This window comes from Dermacentor variabilis, chromosome 7 (assembly GCF_050947875.1).
Source record: "Dermacentor variabilis isolate Ectoservices chromosome 7, ASM5094787v1, whole genome shotgun sequence".
Classification (NCBI taxonomy): domain Eukaryota; kingdom Metazoa; phylum Arthropoda; class Arachnida; order Ixodida; family Ixodidae; genus Dermacentor; species Dermacentor variabilis.
Window position 1 is genome coordinate 37,637,648 of NC_134574.1, and position 18,331 is coordinate 37,655,978.

The 18,331-nt window shown below is 48.9% G+C and overlaps 2 protein-coding genes across 2 annotated transcripts; both read right to left on the reverse strand.

The window, feature by feature from the left end:
• Window positions 1-14,842: 14,842 nt before the first annotated feature.
• Window positions 14,843-15,835, reverse strand: LOC142588600 (uncharacterized). Its single transcript, XM_075700435.1, has one exon. It carries the CDS (start codon window positions 15,833-15,835, stop codon window positions 14,843-14,845), a length of 993 nt encoding a protein of 330 aa, XP_075556550.1.
• A 1,247-nt stretch (window positions 15,836-17,082) lies between these two features.
• Window positions 17,083-17,919, reverse strand: LOC142588602 (uncharacterized). The gene has a single exon (XM_075700436.1). It carries the CDS (start codon window positions 17,917-17,919, stop codon window positions 17,083-17,085), a length of 837 nt encoding a protein of 278 aa, XP_075556551.1.
• Window positions 17,920-18,331: the final 412 nt, after the last annotated feature.

An 18,331-nucleotide genomic window follows, 5' to 3' on the forward strand; every position in this document is an offset into this window, starting at 1 on the left:
CGGTAATGAGCGCTGACCTTCCTAACCGCCTGAAGAAAATAATCACGCCCGTCACGACGCCTGTTGTCCATGTCGCCGATGGCGGAAGAGCCCCCGTAATTGGTATGCGTGCCGTCCGCGTCTCCATCGCCGATCGCTCCACTATCGTGCTCTTCAAAGTCATCGTCCACTGTCCCCACGACGTCATCCTCGGCTTAGGTTTCCTCTCGGCACATCCTGCTCTCATCGATTTTTCCGCCAGTACTTTCTGCCCTGATCTGCCTGTTCTGGATCCCGCTGAACCACACCACAGTCGCCTTAGTTCCGTGGACCTCGTTCGCTTGCCACCTTCGGCACTGACTTACTTTTACTTAGTGCCATTCCCACCTGTGCCCGACGGTCACTACATCGCGACTCCTATGCTAGACGTCCTACTTACACACGGGATCACAGTGCCTCATACAGTTGTATCTATTGCGGCGAATTGCGTATACCTGCCAGTGGTCAATTTTGTCTTGACGACACAAGGCTGCCACGCGGGATGTCTGTGGCCCAGCTTTGCTCATTCGAGAATCACTCAGCACCATCAGTTGCAGTAGACGACAATTCAACAGATCCTCCTATACCATCGCAGTCGACAACTTGTACCATCGCGGACTTACAGAAAATGATTGCGCCCGACATGCGGTCCGAGCACGCTCGTGAGCTCTACCACGTTCTGTTTTCCGGCCACGATATTTTTCACTTTACCGATCGCCCTTTGGCACAAACTACAGCTCGTAAACATCGCATTAATACCAGCGATGCCCCTCCTATTCATCGCCGCCCGTATTGAGTGTCACCGGCTGAGCATCAAGTTATTCACGCAGAAGTTCGCGAAACACTTGCGAAGAACATTATTGAACCGTCATGTGGTCCATAGGCGGTCACCTGTTCTACTGGCAAAAAAGAAGGATGGCTCTTGGCACTTTTGCGTGGAGTATCGTCACCTTAACAAGATTACGAAAAAGGACGTGTATCCGCTACCTCGGATTGATGACCCCCTTAGCTGCCTCCATGGTGCTCGCTATTTCTCCTCTATGGACCTTCGCTACGGCTACTGACAGATTGCCGTGGACGATCTCGATCGCGAGAAGCCTGCTTTTTTAACACCTGACAGTCTTTATCAATTCAAAGTGATGCTGTTCAGTCTATGCAACGCTCCTGTAACTTTTGAACGCATGATGGACTTCCTTCTTCACGGTTTCAAATGGTCCACGTGCCTGTGCTACTTGAACGACGATATAGTATTCTGCCCAACGTTCGGTACTCACCTCAAGCGCCTCTCAGCAGTCCTGGACGTTTTTCGTCGAGCTGGTCTGCAACTCAACGCATCGAAGTGCCAATTCTGCCGCCGCCAGATTACCGTCCTTGGGCGTCTCGTCGACTCGAACGGAGTGCAACCGGACCAATGCAAGATCCATGCTGTTACGCATTTCCCTATTCCGAAGCTTGTCAAGGATGTGCGCAGCTTCATTGGCCTTTATTCGTACTTCCGCCGTTTCGTAAAAAAAAACTGTGGCCATAGCACGCCCACTAAACAAGTGTTCGAGGAAAGAGGCCAGTGAACAAGTGTTCAGTGGAACAAGAACAAGTGTTCAGTGGAGCGAAAACGAGGCCTCTGCATTCTCGCATCTATTTGACCTTCTCACAACGCCTCCTGTTCTTGCCCATTTCATCCTTCTGCGCCTACGGAACTCCGTACTGATGCCAGCGGTCACGGAATTGGCGCAGTGCTGACACAACGCCAGCGCGGCAACAACCGTGTTATCGCTTATGCCAGCAGGCTCCTCTCACCCTAGGAGCGCCACTATTCCATCACTGAGCGTGAGTGTCTGGCCCTAGTTTGGGCGGTTGCGAAGTTCTGCCCATACTTATATTGCCGACGCTTTTCCGTTGTCACAGACCATTACGCGCTTTGCTGGTTATGCTCACTGAAAGATGCTACAGGAAGACTTCGTCTTTGGGCCTTACGCCTCCGAGAATATTCGTATTCTCTCACCTACAAATCTGACGAGCTACACAAGGACGCTGACTGCCTGTCTCGCTACCCGGTAGACGAGTCTGACGACACCGACACTAGTACTGCCCACGGCGTTTTCTCTGTGTCTACCTTCGCTAACCTCGCCGATGAGCAGTACCAAAATTAAGATCTATCGCTGCGAGCACTCATCGAGCGCCAGCGCTCTACACCTACCGACGCATCCGTTCGCCGATATGTCCTCCAGGGCGGCATTCTGTACCGAAGGAACTTTCTCCCTTACGGATCTGATCTACTTCTTGTGCCAAAACATCTTCGACAGACTGTGCTCTTTGAGACGCATGACGCACCCACTGCAGGGCATCTTGGGGTAACGCGCACGTAGGACCGCGTCCGCCGCCGCTTATATTGGCCTGGTCTCACTCGATCCCTCCGACGCTGTGTTGCTGCCTATCATCCCTGCCAGCGTCAGAAAACAGCTCAAGTGCTACCTGCCGGTCATCTCCAGCTGATCACCGTCCCTGTGGAACCATTATTTCGTGTTGGATTAGACCTCCTCGGTGCCTTTTCCACATCATTCCTTGGGAACAAATGGGTAGCCGTCGCAACTGATTACGCCACCAGATACGCTATCACGTGTGCTCTCCCTACCAGTTGCGCCACAGACGTCACGGAATTTCTCTTGCGTGACATTATCTTGCTTCATGGCGCCCCGCGACAGCTTTTTACTGACCGTGGTTGTAACTTTCTATCGAAAATTATCGCCAACATTGTGCGTTCCTGCTCCACTCAACACAAGCTAACTGCCTCGTACCATCCTCAAACCAATGACCTGAGAGAGCGGTCAAACCGTACTCTTACTGATATGCTGTGCAAATACGTTTCCTAGGACGACCTCGACTGGGGCATTGCCCTTCCTTGCGTCACATTTGCGTATAATTCTTCCCGGCACGAAACCGCCGATTTTCGGCACGAAACCGCCGATGTTATATAGTGTACGGTCGCGAACCGACCTTGCTCATTGACACGGCACATCCTCCTGCTGCGTCCTCAGCAAGCGAGTATGCGCGCGACGCCATCGCCCTGGCCAACCATGCACGCCAGCTTGGCCGTGCTCGACTGACGACCTCGGAAACCCCTCAGCAGCGTCAGTACAACGCCCGCCACGGTTACGTGCAGTTTTCGCCTGGTGCGCTCGTGCTCCTGTGGTCGCCCTCTCGTCACGTAGGACTTTCGGAAAAGCTCATTTCGCGGTACACAAGGTCCTACTGCGTGCTGCGCCAGGTGACGCCTGTGACGTACGAAATTGCTCCTGTGAGTTCAACCTCATCCTCTACTCTGGTATCTAGTGATGTCATGCCCGTCAGTAGGCTCAAGGGCTACTACACTGCTTCCGAGTCCGGCATTTAGTCGCTCCTGGACAGTGCTTTTGCTGCCGGGGTAGTGCTACGGAACAGTATATGCGAGGACGAAGAGGCGAGCAGTGTGAAGACGACGACGACGGCGATTGGGGGCTAGCGCGGGCTATAGCCCCTTGGACAAGTGCGGCGTATTCCCTTGTAAATATACTTGTATATAGCTTTTCGATTGAGTCTTCTTACGTAACAATATAATCTGCTGCAATGAAATGACATGTACCTCAAGACTAGGAAGCGAATACAGGATGTATCAAGCATATTTATTTCTGAATCGGGGGGTTGTTTACCTTGCACTCGCAACCAAAGTGAATATGTGGTCCATGTTGTAACAGGCAGCTGCTTCTGTTTAGTGCATGGAATGTGTTGCTTTATACTGGTGACGTCCTAATTACTGCATGTCTGGAACAGAAGTTTTGACTGAATCAGAAACTGAATAACCTCAATTTTGCAATATATATTGCGAAATGGTGTGACATATATATTGCAATGGTTCGTGTTTACAGAACACATGCAAATGTACACTGTTTGTTCTAGGGTGTTTAAACAGCATGGTAAACAAATATTGTTACTCTCGCCAAAATTGATGTCTGCCTAACTACAATGCAAGTCAATAGCTTAAATAATATTAAGATCACAAATGAGAACATTTGTGCGGTCGTTTATACACTAGAAGAGATCGCACTGGCGGTTTCACAAGCAAATAGATGAAAGACATGAAGTTTTCACAAATGATGCATTTCTTTTCTGCATTAACGTGTTGCACCGTTTCACTACTGCAAAATAAATGCTCTGAGGTAAAACAAACTCAACAGCAAGAACATTTGGAACAAACAGGTACAAAATATGGGTGAATTACCATGCGTGCAAATCTTTAATACTATAAATTCCGTATTTAGCTTCCGTTTACTAAAGGGTGATTGGGTTCTGTGGGCGAAAGAAGTTGCCGGCGGACTCGAAAAAAATATACTGATAAGGCTACTCAGTCACCCATGGCTACTGCTACAACGAGATGAAAAAGTGACGCACGTTCTGAGATCGCTTTCTATTTCGTGAATGTGTGTATAATGATGGCCTCGAAACTGAAAGTGTACTTCGAAAACAGCATCGGATAGTCCTGACTGCTCATATCGACACGTGTACTTATCTTTATCGGGCGACCACGTTTCCCCGCCTAACAAATGTTATCGCACAGCGCGGGACGCGCCTGCATGTATCCGAAGTTTCAGGAAAGTTATCGATGCTTCTATCCGCTTTTGACAGCTATCGGCTAGCATACGATATCACCCGTTCAAGTCCTTCTTTCCTCTGGACTAGGACGGCACCAAGGCCTAGGCTACTGGCGTCAGTGTGGATTTCGGTATCGGCGTCCTTGTCGAAGTATGCAAGTACCGGCGGCGACTGCATGCGTCGTTTGAGTTCTTGAAATGCCTTGGCCTGCGGCGTTTCCCACTTGAACTCGACATCACATTTGGTTAGATGTGTTAGCGGCTCATCGATGCTTGAAAAGTCTTTGACAAAGCGCCTATAGTAGGCACACATGCCAAGGAATCCAATCCTTGGCACAATGCCAAGGAAGAAAAATTAATATGCAGAAAACTAAAGTAATGCTTAACAGTCTCGGGAGAGAACAGCAATTTACAATAGGCCGTGAGGCACTGGAAGTCGTAAGGGAATACATCTACTTGGGGCAGGTAGTGACGGCGGATCCGGATCATGAGACGGAAATAATCAGAAGATTAAGAATGGGCTGGAGTGCGTTTGGCAGGCATTCCCAAATCATGAACAGCAGGTTGCCGTTATCCCTCAAGAGAAAAGTATATAATAGCTGTGTCTTACCAGTACTCACCTACGGAGCAGAAACCTGGAGGCTTACGAAAAGGGTTCTACTCAAATTGAGGACGACACAACGAGCTATGGAAAGAAGAATGACAGGTGTAACGTTAAGGGATAAGAAAAGAGCAGATTGGGTGAGGGAACAAACGCGAGTTAATGACATCTTAGTTGAAATCAAGAAAAAGAAATGGGCATGGGCAGGACATGTAATGAGGAGGGAAGATAACCGATGGTCATTAAGGGTTACGGACTGGATCCCAAGGGAAGGGAAGCGTAGCAGGGGGCGGCAGAAAGTTAGGTGGGCGGATGAGATTAAGAAGTTTGCAGGGACGGCATGGCCACAATTAGTACATGACCGGGGTTATTGGAGAAATATGGGAGAGGCCTTTGCCCTGCAGTGGGCGTAACCAGGCTGATGACGATGATGATGATGATGCCAAGGAATCTGCGCCCTGCCTTCTTGTCGGTTGGCTGCGGGAACTTTGCGATGGCAGCTGTCTTCTGTGGGTCGGGGCTTACTCCTGATTTGCTGGTGACACGGCCTAGGAACAAAAGCTCATCGTAACCGAAGCGCCACTTTTCCGGGTTCAGAGTGCGCCCTGATGACTTGATAGCCTCTAACACTGACGCAAGCCGTCTAAGGTGATCGTCGAAATTTCCGGCGAAGACAACGACGTCATCTAAGTAAACAAGACACGTCTGCCACTTCAATCCTGCTAACACCGTGTCCATGACGCGCTGAAACGTTGCAGGCACCGAGCACAGTCCGAATGGCATGACCTTGAACTCGTAGAGGCCGTCTAACGTGATGAAGGCGGTCTTTTCCCGATCTCTCTCGTCGACTTCTAATTGCCAGTAGCCAGAATTGAGGTCCATCGACGAGAAGAATTTAGCGTTGCAGAGCCGATCCAATTGATGCGTCGTCTATCCGTGAAAGGGGGTACACATCCTTCTTCGTGATCTTGTTCAGTCGACGATAATCGACGCGGAAGCGCAGGGTTCCGTCCTTTTTTCTTCACCTGGACTACAGGAGAGGCCTACGGGCTTTTCGACGGCTGGATGATGTCGTCGCGCAGAATTTTGTCGACTTGTTGCCTAATAACTTCACGTTCTCGCGTCGAAACCCGGTAAGGGCTCTGGCGGAGTGGTCGAGCGCACACTTCGGTTATTATGCGATGCTTTACAACTGGTATTTGTCGAATCCTCGATGACGTCGAAAAGCAATCTTTGTATCGTCGGAGAAGACTTCAGATCTGTTGCTGCTTACTCAGAGGAAGACTTGGATTCACGTCGAAGTCTGGTTCGGGGACTATGCTCATCGGGGAAGATGCGGCTGAATCCGAGAGGACAAAGGCGTTGCTGGTTACCACAATTTCTCGATGTATGCGATTCTCGTGCCCATGTTGATGTGCTTGAACTCTTGGCTGAAGTTGGTTAGCATAACTTCCACCTGCCCTCCGTGGAGTCGAGCGATCCCTTTTGCGACGCAAATTTCATGGTCGAGCAGTAGATGTTGGTCGCCCTCGATGACGCCTTCTGCGTCAGCGTGTGTTTCGCTGCCGACAGAAATAATTATGCTGGAGCGCGGTGGGATGCTCACTTGGTCTTCGAGCACACTCAAGGTGTGGTGACCACGAAAGCTCTCCGATGGTATCCTTTGATCTTTCGAAAGCGTTATCAATTTCGACTTCAGGTCGATGATTGCGCCGTCTTGCTTCAGGAAGTCAATGAGAAGAATGACGTCTCGTGAACACTATTGGAGGATAGCGAAGGTGTCATGAATGCTAATTCTTGCCGTGCAGATTCCAGTCGACGTAATGTGGTGTCCTCCAGCGGTCCGAATTTGGGAGCCCTCCCATGCACTCTTAACCCGCTTCAACTGGGCGGCGATCGTCGAAAATCCTATCGACGGGTGAAGCGCGTCGACTTTTATACAGCAGTTGTCGAATGTGCCAGACTAATCGTTCGGACCCGCGTGTCTTTCACAAAGTTCTACACCATTCGCGTCAGCCGATGATATCAGATAACATAAGGTTCGGCGACAACAGAAAGCGGATAGAACATACAGCAGCATCGTGTCCCACGTCTTGTGCTTGACCCTCGCCGACATGCTAGCAATGTACGTCGACGTCGAGCGCAAGACGTGGGACGCGGTCCTGCCGTATGTAACCTTCGCTTACAACACGGTGGTGCAAGAAACAACACAGATCACGCCGTTTAAGCTGGTTTACGGCACGAACCCGAAGACGATGCTCGACGCCATGCTGCCCCACGTCACTGACGAAGAGAATGTTGACGTCGCTAGCTATCTCCAGCGCGCCGAAGAAGCCCGAAATCTCACTCGCCTACGGATCAAGAACCAGCAGAGGACCGACAGCCGACACTACAACCTTCGATGACGCTTCGTCGAGTACCAGCCCGGCGATACGCCGACGAGGACTCAGCGAGAAGCTACTGCGACGCTATTCCGGACCCTACAAGGTCATCCGACGTATTGGCGCATTGGACTATGAGGTCGCGCCAGACGGCATTTCGCATTCACAGCGGCGCCGCACACGATCCGAATTGGCCCACGCGGTGCGCCTTAAACCATTTTACGGACGCTGACGAACGTCCTCATTTTGTTGTTTTCTTTGCAACGACTGCTTTTCTTTAGTACTTTCGTTTGCTTGCAGCATCGGGTCGATGCTCTTTAAGAGGGGGGTAATGACACGTGTACTTATCTTTATCGGGCGACCACGTTTCGCAGCCTAACAAGTGTCATTGCACAGCGCGGAACGCGCCTGCATGTATCCGAAGTTTCTGGAAAGTTATCGATTCTACTATCCGCTTTCTGTTGTCGCCGAACCTTATGTTATCTGATTTCATCGACTGACGCGAATGGTGTAGAGCTTTGTGGAAGACACGCGGGTCCCAACGATTAGTCTGGAACATTCGACGAATGCTGTATAAAAGCCGACGTGCTTGAACCACTGATCAGATTTTCGACGATCGCCGACCGTGTTCGCCGCTATCGTTGTGCTATGAGTGTAGCCTGTTTTGTGGGCACAGGTTCTCACAATAAAAGTTAGTTTTGTCGTGCACAGTATTGCTACTGTGTTATTCAATGTCACCACCACGTGACAATATGTAATTTAAGATTTAGTTCGTTAACTTGCCTCCGCCTGCAAGTTAACGAGACGAATACACTTCATAGCGATTGAAGCAGAAAAATCAAAACGACTCACCGGTATCATCGTCCCCAGTCGCAGCACGATCCGGCTCCCATTTCGATGCAGACGTGTTTCAAATGGCTCACGACTGAAACCTAGCTTTTGCGCTTACACGCCAAGTTAAATAACGCGAGATATCAAAGCGCAATAAACTGGCTTTAGCGCAACATAACCAACCAATGCGCGAACCAAAGAATCCGTACCTGCCATGCACGCGAGCATACCGGTAAAAATGTTTAATACACTCCAGAGGTCACGTGGGAGGGCGATCATGCTGAACGCTATTTTCGTTGAAAATGGCAAAAAACAATAACGTTTGTGATAAAGAGTACAATGTAAAATTAGGAATGATAACTTGAAAGTCGCTGTCATGTAATAAAAGCGCTTCATTTATTGTTGTAGAAAGTTTGGAGGTTAAAATTGCGCTTACTATGGTGCCTCTAGCGGGAGATAATGCGCTAACGGGGGAACCTTTTTAATTGGTCTACTGTGCGTGTAGCACAACGCGGTCAATTTTTTCGACATCTGTGGCCATTTGTTGAACTTGAGAGTGTTCGGCGCCTGAGTTCCCCCAATCCATCACTCTGAAGAGACTACGCACTTTTGTAGGCCTCTGCTCCTCTTGTCACCGCTTCGTGAAAAACTTTGCTATGATCATTGCTCTTTTGATTAAACTGTTGGCTGGAGATAGCACTCTATCCGCCTTGCCGGAAGCATGGGATAGCGCGTTCATGACCCTACGACGCCTACTGACCACTCCTCCTATTTTGCAACATTTTAACTCCCCAACCGAAGTCCATACATGTGCTAGTGGAGTCGGCCATGGGGCGGGCCTCGTCGAACACAAACGTGATCTTGAGGAATACATCGATGCTTATGCTAGCCGCGCGCTCAAGAAGTCAGAGCTAAACAACTCTGTAACAGAAACAGAATGTTGAGCCATACTCTGGGCCCTTACGAAATTTGGACCTTACTTATACGGTCGCCCGTTTGATGGAGTGACGGATTACCACGCGCTGTGTTGACTTTCCTCCTTGAAAGATCCCTCTGGCCGTCTCGCACGCTGGGCGCTCTCTTTGCAAGAGCACGACATCCAGGTGATGTACCGCTCTGGATAAAAGCACACCGAGGTCGACGCTCTATCCCGCTCGCCAATTTTACCTGACATGCACTATCGTTGTCTAATCAACTTTGTCCTGTCAGAACTTGCCATTGATTACATGCTCCCTGAGCAGAGGAAACATCCGTAAACGTTTTTGCTTTTGTAGTTTCTCGCTAATCCTGCAACTGTTCGCATATAGGACTCCACGGTGGCAGGCCCATCCTTTCGTTATTCAACACGAACTTCTCTACCGTTAAAACGATCTCACCCAGCATTATAAGTTAGTCAAGAGAACCATGCCGCTACCGTACAAAGCACTCAATAAAGCACAAGAAGTCATGTACAGGCGGCTTCAGACGGGCGCTTACCCATGCCCGGCCTTCCTCCACGAAATATTTCCGGACGCACACCCTCACAATGCGTGTCGCTACTGTAAGCATATAGCTAGCCTTGCTCACATCCTATGAGGTTGCCCCCTGGGGTCGGGGGCCAGGACCACCAAAGAAGAGTGGGACCGAGCTCTAGGCAGCTCGGACCCTGAAGCACAGCTCTGGGATGTGCATCGGGGCCGCGACGCGGCAGAGGGACATTTACTTTGCTTAATATTTATAAATGAACTTCCCAATACCATTGTTTCTTCCGTAAGATTGTTTGCTGATGATCTGATAATATATAGGGAAATTACAAGCATTGTTACACAGGAACAAGTGTTACAAGATACTGTTATATTGCAAAATAATTTAGTTAAACGACAAAACTGGTACAGAGAGTCACATATGCAAATAAACGCATATGTGACTCTAATCGCAAATGCGCTTTGCTAAAAAGTGTATGCCAGAAGCCGTATATTATCTATCCGGTTCCTCATTGCAGCTTGTTTCCAAGAACAAGTACTTGGGTGTATTCCTCACACCGTCCATACGTTGGCACAGGCACGTTGATTTCATTACAGCAAAGGCATGCAAAGTGTTAGGATTTCTACGGTGCAATACAAAACTCTTTCCGCAGCAGGCTCGTGATCTTCTGTACAAAAGCTATGTTAGACCCATTTTAGAATATGGATGTACTGTATGGGACCCTCCTACCTGTACCGATCGGGAAAACTTGAGACAGTTCAGAATATAGCAGCAAGGTACGTAATCGGCAACTATGAGAGAAACCTTAGTATTACTAGTGCAAAACAAACATTAATATGGGACACCTTAGAAAAGAGAAGGTAGCCATTACGCTTGAAACTTTTTCCCAATATATTTTATGGGAAAATCGGTATAGACCGTAATAAGTATATTCTTCAGCCACATTATATATCCAGACGAATAGATCACGAGCTCAAGGCTAGGGAATAAAGTTGTAGAACTAAGGTTTTCAAAAGCACTTTTTTCCCCAAAACGATTTTCGAATACAATCGATTGCCTGCTACCGTAGTTCGTTTACTTAATAATGAACTTGTTGCAAATGCCCTTTGAAATTTTCATCTTTATTTTACAGTATATGGTAATTCTAGAGTTTGCTTTCAGTACATAGTGCTTTATTACTTAATTGTATGATGCCGTTGCCATAGTGCTTTTCATTGTATTACGTAGTTTAATTCTGTTTATTCGATGCCATAAGCTGTTTACATTGATGTGTGTAACCCTCCCACCCGCTGCAATGCCTAAATGGTGCTGTGGGTATGAGAGTAAATAAATAAAAAAATGGCCTCTCTGTCCCGACGTGGGAGCGGCCCGCTGCTCACTAATCGCGTGTACTGGCGAACCTCAAGAAAGTTATTCATCCATACATCCATTCTATACCGTCGCAGCTTTCTCCCTGCGGGTCGACAATGACTCCTAGTAATACCGCCTCCTCTTCTGACTGATTTCAAATCGTGGTTTCGTACTTATCCCCAATGTGGAAAGGGTGGCACGGTAAAGACCTACACCCGCCTTCAGCTCGGGTATTAGTGTGTTGGCATGTTCAAGTGTGTTCGCAAGTGCTGCTGTCTCGACTTCCAGTGCCGAAAATCCGTCCCTAATTCTACTGCCGCAACTTTAGAACAGCTTTCTTGTCCATCTAGTCGTTTTGATAGACTCGGAATTGACCTTTACCATCTGCTTCCTTGAACTGGCGCTGGCAAGTGCTGTATTATTGCTGCAGTGGATTGTCTCGCACGCTATGCACAAACCGGCGCATTGTCACCTGGAACTGCCCAAGACGTTGCATGGTACATACTACGGCATTCTGCTTTTCGTCACGGAGCCCCTTGAGACCTTCTTAGCGGTCGCGGCCACGCTTTTCTCTCTGAAGTCGTGACTTCGCTTCTGAAGGTGTTTCACATCATCCACCGGGCCAGTAGCGCATTCCATCCGCCTACGAACGGGTTGACTATACTCTTCAACCATAGTACAGGCGACATATTCATGTACGTCACTTCCGATCATTACAGCCTGGACGCCGCGCTTGAGTTCATCATGTTCGCCTAATATACCGCCACTCAAATGACCACTGTTTTTTCTCCGTTTTTCTTACTGTACTGCCGCGCACCATCCTGCACAATCAATACCATTCTACCCTACCAATCTGATTCATCGAAATCTGTTCCTACATCTCAAGCTGCGCAGCATCCTAACGAAGGGAGACAACTCGTGCGTTGTCTTACCACCGCAGATCAGACACACGACAAGCATCGTCGTGCTGCCTCTGAGCCACCAAGCTTCCCTTTCGATTCTTTCCTTTGGCTGAGGGTTCCACCTTTAGCTCCTGGCTTTCATCTATCCTTCTCTTAGGATATAGGGGTCCTTACTTTGGGCTTGAACAAACTTCTCCCGTGGCTTATGTCGTAGAGCCTGTGTTACCGTCTTCTCCTCAGTGCCGCCGCGGTCGCAACACTGTTCACGTAGATCAGCTCAAGTCGTTGTACGATTATATGTTACCGCATGCTTAGATCTCCAGGACAGCGTCTCTATCTCCGCGTGGCAAATGTAAGAAAGAAGAACCGCTGGTTAGCGAGGCGGATATAGATGTGGACATAGAGCATAGACGCTAGCTGTACATGCCCACTCTAGGGGACTGGCCAAGAACCGGGTAGTTCCACATACAATAAAGACAATATCCTGCATATTATATGCTATAAAGAAAGAAGTGTCGCTCTGCCAGGCGTATCACCAGTGCTTTACGCATAGGGCTGGTTCTGACTGCTCGCAGGGTTCTGCCTGCACAGCGGCTTCGACCTCTCGCTGCTTGTGTACCATGCCAATAAACACTTTGACAATAGTAATTCTTTCAGTTATTCCTGGCAAACACAGTACATTCATCAGGGCCTGGTGCTCTTTGATGAATACCCGGCCCTTGCTCCATAAAATACCGCATAATATCATCATCACATTCGTCAGCCCTGCCAAAGCCACGTTGGGCTTGACGGGCAAAGCCTCACAGGCCGCATACGTCTCTTACACAAAAATAACAGGAGTGAACTATAATAGAACTAAAAAAATGTGCAAACATTTCCATTTATATGCTGATGCGCGCGTGATACAAATGTTTACATGCGTATGCATATATACACACGTAATCATATATTGGAAGCACATGTCTTGCAAGGCAAATTTGACTCGTACACTTTTAGGCTTACGATAGAGTTAATTTTCTTCGTTGAACAAAATGAAACACATGATTATTACAGACAATGGACTACGCTCAAAACTGAAAATCTACCATAGACGAAACCTCAAAACGAGAGAAGCAAAACCAAAGAAACATTAGCGACAAATTGCAGAAACAAACCTTACGATAACATTTTATACGCTACTATTCTATACGCGAAACGCAGAAGGATAAAGCACGACCTAATTCTTCATATCGTGTATCTGCACAAATACGATGGTTTTGGGGCCTTCTTAGGCTTATATTTTGTTGATTGCTGTAGCACTTTACAAAGTAAAGGATTGAATAACGACATAACATAGTCTTCGCGCATTCTTTTACGGTATATATAAGGTCCCTGAGGAGAACGGGCATGTAATAATGAGTTAGAATTCTTTGGGTACTTCACATCATTTATGGGGGCTTCTGTCTATGTTTCTGTGAATGTTTGCATGTAACTTTTTTCGCGTCTCCTTGGGTAACTAGGTAGCCCATGCTCGAATCTGTAGCGCAGCAGGCTACTGTGAGGAGGAAACAGTCTTCATAACCAACCACCCTAATAACTTGGCTCACCGAGTATCCTGCAATGCGCCCATACGTGTCACTCTTGAACAAACTAACCTCACGCCGACATGGGTCGGTGTAGATGTCGGAGTAGGAACGTACCACCTGTCAATGAATCTCCTTGATGCCAACTTGGAGCAATCGTTATGTACCACTGGGTTTGCGCTGGTGTTCAGTGAACGTATGTGAGGAGAACTTTGGTCACTGATTAGGTGCCAGTAGGTACGTGCCGCTTTTCAATGAACGCCTTTTACTTCCACTTCGGTAACCAGTTATAGGTCACTTAGAATTGGTTGCTCCATGACGAGAGAAAATATTTTTTTATACTTCTATGATGGTGCGCGGAATAAAATCCACGTCACACTCTTTCCTCAATGGCCGCAACCTGGCGTTTCAACGGGCTTCACCACATATATACTCTACATGTGCGGCTTTTCAATGTGCATCTCTTGGCAACGCTTTAGGGAGCTACGCTATGAATGCGTTGCTCACTTTCCGCATCTCAATGAAAATATTGCCAATTAAGGTCACTGTCACTGTGCCACTGGGAGTTCTGCAAGTTAGAGAGCCATTTTGAGCGTTCGCAGGCACCGGCGTTCCACGCTTCTGGTCCATGAGGCCACACACGTACTTTCCACCACATGGCATCCGAAGTGGCCTACGTGCACAATTCCCATATGGCTGCGTAGGCATGGCCTGGGAGTGTCCACGCGCAAAGCGTGCTGGAAAAACCTCAAGAGACAAGGCCGGTTGGCACATCACGCGTTTCTCAGCCTTTTCACAATCTGGACGTATGCACTTCCGACGCCATGCGCAGGCTTCGCATAGATCTGCTAGATGGCGCCTAGTGTGGCGGATGGACGGAAGAGAATTAGGAAGCTTACCAGTGTGAACGGTCGGAAGGCAGGGAACAAAGTGTGTTTATTATCAGACAAGAGGCTGCATATATAGGGACAGATACAAATATGAGCATGCGCACTTCGTACCGTAAGGGCATGTGTGAACATGACACTGCGCCTACTTACATCTTCCTTCTTTTCGAAGAGGAAACAAAAATGAGAACAAAGAATTTACAAATTCGCATGTCAGGGACCTAATGCTGCGGTCTCTCTGGCAGGGGGTAACGTTGTGGCGGTCTACGCAGACGGTTGCTTCTACGAAGGGTGTCTTCAGCTTGTAGCTCCGCCACCTTGTCAGGCTGGGATACTGACTCTGTAGAAACTGTAGCTTCAGGGTCCGACGTAGGTTGCATTTCTTTGGAACTGAGATGCTCCCTGGTGCGCCGCAGCTCTTGTCCGCTGTCTGTAAGTAGGTTGTAAGACCGAGGTGTGCCTGCAGGGCCTACAACCACAACTGGCAACCAGGTTCTGTGTATGTTGTCGTACACTGATACTGGAGACCCACTGCGAAGATGGGGTAGACGCTTGGCCGTCCGGTTGTAGAAGATCCGCTGCTTTTCCCTCATTTCCTGGAGGCGATTGCGAACGGCTTGTGGTGGCACACTCTGCGGTTCGAGGTGCTGGGGAAGAACCGGCAACTGCGTCCTTGTTTGGCGACCCATCAACCTTTGAACGGGCGACTTCAGTTGCTCGTCCCTTGGCATGTTTCGCCACTCCAGCAAGGCGCTGTAAAATTCCATAGTTGTGAAAGGACACTTCGTTAGCAGTTTTTTCGCCTCCTGCGCTGCACGCTCCGCCATGCCTTTACCACGAGGATAGTACGGGCTTGAACTTACGTGGGCAATTCCGAGCTGCGCAGCAAAAGAGCGGTAGCACGCGCTGTTGAAAGGTGGGCCGTTATCACTGCACAGCTTTGCCGGGATTCCATTAGTCGCGAAGACGGGCATGCACGCATTGTTTACCGCTGTCGCTGTTGTATGACGTAGCTTTTGAATCTCGAAAAAGAACGAGTAGAAATCCACGAGGATTAAGTAGGACTGGTCATCGTGGTAGGAAATATCAAGCCCTACTACTTGCCATGGCAGGCCTGGTATCTCGTGGCTAAGCATAGGTAGTCTAGTGTTCCTGTGCTTGTACTTCTCGCACGCTGCGCATGACTTAGCTAGAGCCGAGATGTCCGCGTTCATGCCGGGCCAGAACATTACTTCTCTGGCTCTCATCTTCATTTTTTCTTCGCCTCCATGTGCGGTATGTAGAAAACGCAGAATTTCCGGTCGCTGGGCCGGAGGAATGACTATTTTGTTGCTTCTGAGCAGCAGGCCTTCCTCAACATGCAGTTCGTTGCGGTAACACCAGTATAGACACAGGGCATGCGGCACATGATTCTTCGTTTCCGGCCATTCTGTGATCGAGTAACGACGCAGTTCAGCCATACTGGCGTCTTTGTTAGTTTCATGCCGAATGTTCTTGAGCTGCTGGTCTGACACAGGAAGAGAAGAAATAACGATGACTTGAAATTGTTCTGTCTCGTCGGTTAGTTCCATAGCACTCGGGAAGCGAGAAAGCGCATCAGCTAGAAATAACTCCTTCCCTGGTTTGAACGTGACCTTGATTGGGAATCTTTGCAAAACAAGCCTCATGCGCTGCAATCGTAGCGGGCATTCACAAAGTAGCTTTTTGAATATAGATTCCAGAGGTCTGTGATCCGATTCGACGGTAACCTCTGACTGCCCGCAGATATAATCTTGAAATTTTGTGCAACCATGAATTGCTAGTGTTTCCTTCTCGATCTGCGCGTAGCGCTGCTGTGCTTCCTTAGCGAACGGGATGAGTACGCAACTGGCTGCCCATCCTGTAGAAGAACGGCTCCTACGCCATGCTGATTGGCGTCTACTGACAAGGTCAATGGTTTTCCTTGGTTAAAATAGGCAAGGACTGGCGCCTTTGTGAGGGTCGCTCGAAGTTGACGAAAGCTGTTTTCTTGCTGGTCTGTCCAGCCCCACGCGACGTCCTTTTTTAACAACTCGCGAAGCCGCGCTGACAACGTGGATATGTTAGAGACAAACCGACCCACGTAGTTCATGATGCCGAGGAAAATTTGCAGTTGCTTACGGTTTTGTGGTGGCGGGACTTGCACGATTTCTTCCACTCTGCTCGGGTCCAGGCACAGCCCCTCTGGAGTCAGAATATGGCCCATGTAGCGGGCTCTGGGCTGGAGGAAATTGCACTTGTTATTATTGAGCTTCAGCTTGTGTTGTCTACACCGGGACAGTAAAGCTACTAAATTTCTGTCGTGTTGCTCTGATGACTGTCCCCAAGCCAATATGTCGTCCCTAACGACGTGAACGCCCCTCAAGCCCTCTAGTACCTGGTGCATCACCCGGTGAAAAATTTCCGGCGCGGAAGCGATGCCGAACGGCATGCGCAGGAATCTTTATCGCCCGTAGGGCGTGCTCATAGTGCATAAGCGGGAGCTCGGCTCGTCCAACTTGATCTGCCAGAATCCTGACGATGCATCCAGAGTAGAAAAGAATTTCGCTCCATGCAGCCGCGGTAGGATATCTTCTAACGTCAGGATGTGGTAGTGCTCTCTTACAAGTGCCTTATTCACGTCGGATGGGTCCAAGCATATGCGTACTTTTTCTTTCTTTACTACCACAACCATGTGACTAGACCAGGAAGTCTGTTCTATTACCTTAGCAACGACGCCGTCGGGCTCGATCCGGTCCAGCTCAGCTCGGACGCGCTCCTGATGTGCGATGGCGATTCGTCGCGCTGCCTTGATGACACCTCGAGCTTCAGGTTTCCGCTCCATGAGGTAGGCTACGTCTTTGATTTCTCCCAGCCCCTGGAAAACATCTCGAAATCTTTCCACAATTTCGTTAGTTTCCAAGGCGTCTAGGGTGTTTATGCGGCCAATCAGTCCTAAGCGTTCAGCCACCTTGCCACTCAATGTAACAGGAACCGCTTGTTTCACGATAAAGAATAGCGCCGTGGTAGACTGCGTTGTACTGGTGACCTGAAGCTCGATCTTCTTCGTCGCCTTTTCTATGTGCCCGAAAAACGACCGCAGCGTAGAGCAGCAGTCTTGTGCTGGCTTCGTAGTTAAGTTTCTGAGTGTCACTTCGGGCATGACGCAACAGGTGGCTCCGGTATCAATTTTGCAGCGTATGGCGGAACCTGCGATGTCGACAGTCGCTGAAAAGCGGTCGTGGCCATCAATTGCATTGACTTTGAGGGTTTGAAGAAAATAGCCCTCGTCCTCTGCCATTTCGACCTGTTTTATCTTACATGCTTGACCCCTCGGTCTCGCTTCTCGTTGGCGACACACCCGCGCGAAGTGGTTTCGGCCGCCACACTAGTTACAGCGCTTGCCTTGCGCAGGGCACTTTGCTTTTCCGTGTGTGTAAAAGCAGTTTGAGCAAATTCCGAGGCTTGCTTTTGATTTCACAGCATGTACGGCGGCCTCATCGGTTGCGCTTACTTCTGCCTCCCTGATCTCGTTAAAGTGCTCCTTCGCTTGTTCCCTTGCTCGGCATATTTCCACTGTTTTGGCATACGACGGATTTTCAGACAGAAGTTTCTGCTGCAGGTCCTTCTCTCTAACTCCTAGAATTATTCGACTGCGCAGTAATCTGTCGTCCAGTTCTCCGAATTCACACAAGCGAGCAAAAGTTCGGATA

What these genes read in the sequence shown, in the direction of transcription:
- LOC142588600 (XM_075700435.1), bottom strand. Translation starts at nt 15,835, where the DNA reads ATGAACGCGGACATCTCGGCTCTAGCTAAGTCATGCGCAGCGTGCGAG.
- LOC142588602 (XM_075700436.1), bottom strand. Translation starts at nt 17,919, where the DNA reads ATGGCAGAGGACGAGGGCTATTTTCTTCAAACCCTCAAAGTCAATGCA.